General features: G+C 40.8%; 1 protein-coding gene across 1 annotated transcript in view; it reads right to left on the bottom strand.

Annotated features, from left to right (window-relative positions):
• Window positions 1–315: 315 nt before the first annotated feature.
• Window positions 316–7,644, bottom strand: part of GTF3C3 (general transcription factor IIIC, polypeptide 3, 102kDa) — a 17,772-nt gene continuing 10,443 nt past the window's right edge. Inside the window, 9 exon segments of the mRNA XM_009084425.1 lie at window positions 316–515; window positions 1,409–1,561; window positions 3,133–3,257; window positions 3,897–4,087; window positions 4,425–4,662; window positions 5,295–5,430; window positions 6,230–6,331; window positions 6,905–7,107; window positions 7,543–7,644. The exon segment at window positions 7,543–7,644 is cut by the window's right edge and continues 61 nt beyond it. Coding sequence (XP_009082673.1) covers window positions 393–515; window positions 1,409–1,561; window positions 3,133–3,257; window positions 3,897–4,087; window positions 4,425–4,662; window positions 5,295–5,430; window positions 6,230–6,331; window positions 6,905–7,107; window positions 7,543–7,644 — 1,373 coding nt within the window. The 3' untranslated portion in view covers window positions 316–392.

The raw sequence follows: 7,644 nt of genomic DNA on the forward strand, positions 1-7,644 counted from the left end.
TCACCAGTAAACATGGTTTCTTCAACAACCTCACTGGTAATTAGTTGTAGTACTGCACGTTGTACATTTTCCCTTAAAAAAACAAAAAACAAAAAAACCCCAGCAAACTGCACTGGGCCTCAGTTTTGACTGATTCTATATACAAGACTGAGTATCAGATTAGAGAGCAGTGCATCAAAGGAGAGGAGACAAAACCAGACCCATGTGAACACATGTCCCATCCATCTGTGATACAGCTCAAAGGGCAGCAGCAGAACAAGTCCACAAAGCTATGTCCAGCATGAGCCATGTCTCTATCTATAGGACAAGCTGTACATAAACCCAACTTCCCCAGCACTGCAGAGTGCAAAGGTCAGTACAAAGGGTATCAGTCCCACCTGCCACAAACCTCCTCACACCACCACATAGGTGTACAACATCTTTTGAGCCATTCTGGTGTTTCCACTGCTCTGGTAAATAAGTGACAAGTTAAAGGCAGTATCTCTTCTCAAGTCTGTCTGATCAGTTTCTATTCCCTGTAAAAAAAATTATTAAAGAAAGTTACCTACAGGCAAGTATAGTCTAAAACTTGAAACGTGAGTAGCAATTACAGTGGAATCAGATCACATATTCATGGCTTATATATGCTTTCAGCTGTATAGAAACCAAAGAAGTATTCCTTGTGCCCTCCCTCTTTAATGAGTTTCACACACTCAAAAATCATTAGCTGTAAGTTATACAGCCTGAAAAGTACTACCTTAATTTGTCTTTGCATGCAAAGTATTTGCTTCTCCCACCAGAATGTGAGTACTGCCTGTATCTTTTACATGGTCATAAGACTCTGCTGCTTTGAACTCTCAGAGCTATCACCTGCTGTTCTGACTTTACCAAGCCCTGCCTGTTCTCTAAACACTCTTGCAATGTTTTTACCTACCCACGGCAAAGCTAGGCAAAACCTTTCTCTCAGATCGGACTTGTAAATGTATGACATGGCAATTAGGACCTAATACAGATCAATTAGAGCAAGACCATGGCTCATGCATTTAGGCATCCTTAATAGTGGTTCATCTTGCTTCAGCTTGATGTTTTATAGCATGTGTGAGTATATAGAACCTCCAGCTATAATTTATGGCATGTAATATATAGAAAGGTCAGCTATTTATTAAGGTGAAGTTGTTCAGCAACTGTTTTTGCTGTATCTTCAGCCTATAAGTAAATCCTTCAAAAATTCATAACCTTTGAAATTAACACATGCTTAAAGACATCACCAGGTGACAATCACATTTGGGCTTCCAATCACAAGGAATTATAATAGATATTGAAGGAAACTCAACTACACAGATTTCACGTACCTATTTAACTATGGCTTAGAAATTCTGAACATTGACCTGAGTTTATTCCCTACCCACAGCTTACAAAGATACAGTACCTCCAAGGTGAGAGGAGGAAGCTCAAGTACTCTTTGGTAGTAGTGGATTGCCAGGTGCAGCAGTCCCAGCTGGTGAAGGCCACGGCCAAGGTTGTAGAAAGACTCTTGACATGGTCCACGCAAGTCCAGGTAGCGGTGAAGAAAGGAGAATCCCTGTACACATATTATGCACATTTGTGAATGTTCCCTTTAAGAAGATGGTAAGAACACAGGCTGGAGAATAGATGTTTAAACGTGTCTAGTTAAACTTCTGATTTGTGCTTCCCCACAGAACCACACGCGAGCTGAAGGTGTGTTATGGAGGCTGGCATGATGCTATAAAGATGAGTGGTGTTAGACCAGAGCTACCTCCCAAACACAACAAAGGGAAAGACAGAGAGGCAAACAGTATTATTTTACATGAAAATGCAGTGCTTCATTTGACACTAAAGGAGCCCTGGGGGAGACTTAGGGTGGACAGGTAGAAGAGGTGAATTCAGCAGGGAAAAATCAAGCACACAACGTTTTCATCCTCTCCCTTGCATTTCCTTCCATTACTGCTTTGGAATACTTTGGAATTTACCCTCCCTGGTAAATAGGGGACCTTCCTTCTAGGGACCATGTTGGTAATCAGAGACATTACCTCCTTCCACAGGAGGAATTAGTCCAGGCAGTCCAGCACCTAATGACCATAATTTAGGTCACTGTAGTTGAATTATTAATTAGCTACAATAGCAGCAAGAAACAATGTAGAATTACTGAGTATAGATAGTAAGCAAGAAACGAGAAGAGAGAGAGCAGGGAACTGTATTGCCAGGGGGTAACATAAATAGGACATCATTCAAGTACATTATAAAAGGAGAACAGAGCAGTCCATGTAAGAAAAAAGTGGATAAAAATATAATTAGGCCAAAGTTTCTAAGTTTGAAATATCTTAAGTTGGATACTGTCAGAACTGGTCTTGTGTTTGAGTAGCTGAGGACTTGTATGTAGCTTTTGTCAAAATCAGTGCAAGCTACAGTTTTTCAGCCATTTCATAAGTTATCAGGGCTCAGAATCTTCACCATATTCTGCTGACTTTGAGCTCAGTGGGAATTAAAAGGCATTTCAAATTAATGAAAGTACTTGGTAGAAAGTCAAGGAAATTACTTTCAAAATTCTGTTTGAGAATAATCAGTCCTTGGTTTGTAACTGCACCTAACAGATGAAAGAAAAATGTAAGGAAGCTGAAAAATTGTAGGTAGCCTAAAGTGGAGCTCACAAGATCTTTACGTAAAGAGCTATAAGAGGAACCCAGAAGAGGGGAGAGGAAAGGAAGACAGGGGGAAAAAAACACTTTATAAGCCTGTAAAATTTGCTTCAACAGTGCAGTTTATGAGACATGTCTACGAAGGGCATGTGGCATAGATTCTACTCCACTGTTCAGGGCAAGGCAGGGCAAGGAAAATTTGGAAGAAACTCCAGATTACAGCCATCAAGAAATTAGTAATACTTTTACAAACAGGTGGCAGCTGCTAACATTGATCTGAGTAATCACTGTACACACAGCATAACAAGCTACAGCTACCCAAAAGGAGAGGAGATTCAAAGCATAACTCCTCTGTGTCCATGTTTCACCACTTCCCTCTTTTGAGATGCCATGTTAATTATGAGAAGTTATTTAAACAGGGTATGTTGTAGCCATAACTGTCTGCAAGACACAAAGCCAGGAAACACTGTGGGTAAAAATAATGACAGCAGCTCACCTGTACTAGAAGAGCATGCCTTTTCAGCACGTACTTCTGAGAGGCCATGTGGATGAAAGTCAAGCCAATGCAAAGGCTGTACAGAGGCTCATCTGGGTTTGCACGAAAGGCTTGCACATACTGTCCTAGAAGCAAACATCTGAGTCAAGATGCTTGTTGTGAAAAGCACTGGTTAAGAATTCAAGGGCAAAAAAGACGATCTTTGAATTAGAAGTGTGAACTAAGAAAAGAAATAGCTTAATACAACTACTGCAAAATACACAGGGGAAAACACAAAAGAAAGTCTTATATTTTCAGCACTGCTTCGATTCTGAGGTAAGAATGCAGATTGTGGTGTAAAAATGGAAGTGGTAAACAACCAGACACAGAAGGCAGACATGGTCCTTGCTGGGATTTATATCCTGAAGGCCACACATCTTAAATGTGACATGTGGAGGGCTTGACTGAAAGCTGTAAGTTTACTTCAAAGGCCTGCTTAAAATGTGCAACCAGCTGTTTAAATTGGGCTAGTTCTGTCTTTCTTATTCTTTATTATCATTAGCCTTCAGTTATCTTGGCAAGTTAGTTATATTTGTAATGTGTGCTAAACAGCTTCACCTTTATTAGCAAAACCCTTTAGCTGCGATGTGCGTACAGAACAGTTAAAGCACCAGATTAATACTGTGAACCTGAAACTTTCCTGATGTATGAAATAAACCCCAACTCTTTCTTGTAGAACAAACATTCCCTTGTGCTCTCTGTTACTCCTAGCACTTGAATATTACCAAGGGCATGCTTGAAGCTGCCCGAGACGAAGGCGTTGTGGCCGTTGAGGACGCAGAGCGCGTGGCTGTCAGGGTTCTTCAGCATCAAGCGCAGGCAGAAGCGATGGTGCCGCACGTCCTGAGACTGCATGGTAACCTGATTGAAGATGTTCCACAGCTGGGGTTTGTTGACATTTTCCATTACCATGATTCTATAGAATGAAAAGCACACATGGAATTAGGAACTACAGTCTCTGCAATAAAAGCTCAGCAGTTTAGGGAAGGTAACAGAGGAAAGGCACTCAAAGAGCAGGTCAGTGACTGAGGCAAAGAGGACAGAGACACACAGAACCAATGCTTCTGGCCAAATCATTAACCTACTGTATTGTGCATTCCTTTGGCATCAGAGGCTATCAGGAACATCCTTTAGTTTCAAGAGCCTCATTTGTTTTAGCAAAGGCTGAAAAGCATCAGCCTTCTTTAGCACTATGGTCATACAGCCTCAGTGGAAGCAATTACAGCAGACTGCTCTCCCTTCTCAGTACCCACCTGATATAGTTGTAAGCTTTCCTGAAGTTCTTGTCCAGAATTGCAGCAGAGAGCCCAAAGTATTCCAGCTCCTTGCGCTTCTGTCTATCATCATAAAATGAGTAATATTCCAATGAGGAATCCACTAGCAGTTCTGCCTCCTTGTACCGGGACAGGTCACACAAGGAATATATAGCCTTCAGGAGGAGGTTCCACCAGTCATCTTTTGTCAGAACACTTGTGAGAACAGCAAAAATTGCTAAAAATATTGGAGCCAGAAAGATGAGAAAAATTAGAACAAGAAAGAAAGACTCTTAAAGAAAATGGTGCACACATCAAACTGATCTTTTCAAAAACATCAGAGCATTAACAGCTAATAGAAGGTATTTATTTTCCCCAGTTTAAATGCAGTTTGTAAAACACCAGCAAAATGCCAGTCAAAATGTGGGAACAAATGGAAACCAATACACACGGTTCAAGCTGTAAACATACTACATGAATGCATTTAAGCTGCTCTTCCTAATTTACCAAATAGTGCTTAAAATGTGTAGTCTGGCTCAAACAAGTCTGAGCCATTTTAAAAAAATAAAAATCACATCACTTTTAAAATGTTTCTGTTCCATTCTAGATTTGCAATGAGGCCCATATAATCTCTCAAAGCCCTTCACAATCTGAATTGTTCTGCAATCTTACCATTTTTCCCTCAATAAGAACTGTTCCTTTAAGATATAGTATCTTTAACTTTGCTGCCCTCTTTGCCCTAGAAATAAAGCAATGTTAACATGAGCTGAATGGATTTACCATGCAAAATAATAACATTTATATCATTTTCCAGAACTATGGAGTTCATCTTATTGCTGTGTTTTTAATAAACAATCTGTGGTTTGTTACCTTTTGCATCGCAATTTGCTGTCTCTTGGTCATCATTGTCAGAAATTTTATCCCTCGACACCTTAATAAGATAGAGGTGTCTCTCTCCAGATTTGGAACTAGATATCAAACACACCTGAGCTCTGCTCATTGCTACCTAGAAACAAATTTAAGGACAGCATTTCAGATTACACGAGAACATGAGAGAGAACATTCCCCAAAGGAGTATTATCTCTGCATTATCTCATGCTCCAGTGTCAACTGGGCTATGCACAAGAAGACAGAAACTCTTTAAATCATTTAAAAAGACTTGTCCTGGGATTGGAACATCCTGTATATACTGAAATAAAAAATACTTGCATAGAGGCATAACGAGAACAATGCCTTTCTGGATCAGATTTGAAAATAAATACTCAGTCACTCAACCAGTCTAATACAACAGTAATGGCTCTGACCAGAAATGAAGGTCCAAATATTCCCCTCCCTCCCTATTTAAAATCAAACAAAAAACAATTAACACAGAACAACCACCACAGTATTTACTGGCTAAACAAATTCTTATCAGGTCACTTTATGACAAGAAAATATAAAAAAACAGAATTTTTTTTTTAAATGTCAGATTAGAAGCCAGTATCAACACTTCAAAAAAGCTCTATGCTGACTGCTAAAAATGTAAGAAGCAGCTTTAGAATTCAGTGTGTTGTATGTACACTGAGAAACAAGGAGCTGAAACCACTGTACCAATAATTATACACACAAGCAGATCTCTGTGCTGAACACTGCAGACAGGAACACCAGTCTGCAGGCTCTCTGCAAGATTATTATCTACAAGAATTCTGAAACCATTTCCATATAACCATAACCACCAGCTTTCCTCCTGAGTTTATTTGTCATTTGTCTTAACCCAACTCACAGCTGTCCAATTTCCTGAAGTGTAACTGGAAAGACTGGCTTACCTTCAGCAGCATTGCCAGCATGGTGAGCAAGGTGTCTATATAGCCATACATCTTGCCTTGGGAATACAACAGTGTGGAACGATGCAGGAGGAGCTTCAATTCCTAGACAATATTGAACATTGTTGTTCAACCTCTTGCACAGAGACTGAGTTTATAAAACAATTTTGACTGAATACAGCACTAATATGATTTTAAAAGCTTCCAGAAATCTTTGCAGCAGCAGGGATGATCTCCCTAAACTGCCCTGCAGTAGTCACTGTGTCAAATTCTCCAGTCTCAGATAAATTTGGCATAGCTGTTACCTATAGTGAAGGTGCTGCTGGAGAGGGGATGGAGAACCTCTGCTACACCATCAGTTACAATCAACAGAGACAAACCCATGCAGCTCATATGTAGCAGCTGCTGATCAACTTAAGGCAAAGTGACTGGCATCAAGGCTGGTTATTGGTGGCCAAGAGCTTGTGTATCACACAAAAGCCACCAAGTGGGACAGGGGACATACTGATAAAATGGTCAGGGAGAAAGAGCCATGAGGACTCATCCCTGACACGCTAATGAATCGTTTGCAGTGCTCTGGAGGCTCACCATGGGGAGACAAGTAAGTCTCAATCCCTGGTCCTATGCAGCTGACAGAATCATACACTCTAAACCGGAAGCACAGAACATGTTTCCCACCTGCTGCGCAGCATTAGCATCCTGAGCCAGCGTATCTGGGTCATACATTGGTTCCAGAGCCTCCAGAGCCTTTTCAGGTCGGCCCAGCTGCTGCTGAAGTGTTGAAAGTGAGATTCTTGCATCTAGATGCAGTGGAGCAAGATCAACAACTTTGGCATAGCTCTCTGCTGCACGCTCCATGTGTCCCAAAGCCTTCAGGCACTCTAGAAATACCATGAACAACACAAGACACTTAAGTGGCAGAAAAAGGAGAGTTCAAAGTTTGCAATATTTTTCAAATTAAGATACTTTTCAAATACCTTTTTAGTAAAACCAACCAAGGCATGTATTACTAAGTGAAATATTCAGAAATATGTACTGATGCATCCAGAGTTTCACTTACAACATCACCAGCTGGCACAGGATGGAAAGCAGAATAGATGCTGCTTCACTTACACGAATATGAAGTATTTTTAGCTGAGGTAAATTTCAGTGCATGTCAAGAACAAGAAAATGCTCCCTGACAGAGTTGTCACAATAAACGTCTATTACAGTTTTGCAAATACCACTTATGATTCAAACCAAAGGTGCCTGGAAATGCTGAGCATTGTACTATCAGCCCTCAGCAGCACAGGTTCAGCACTCCTGCTGCCCCTCACCTGCATGACGCAGCCACACCACAGCCAAGTTGTACCGTTCTGAGCACACAAGGGAGCTCAGGAGGGGCAGTGCTGAGTTGTACTCTCCAACATCCAGGAATG

This window comes from Acanthisitta chloris, unplaced genomic scaffold, assembly GCF_000695815.1.
Source record: "Acanthisitta chloris isolate BGI_N310 unplaced genomic scaffold, ASM69581v1 scaffold24980, whole genome shotgun sequence".
In the NCBI taxonomy this organism is placed as follows: domain Eukaryota; kingdom Metazoa; phylum Chordata; class Aves; order Passeriformes; family Acanthisittidae; genus Acanthisitta; species Acanthisitta chloris.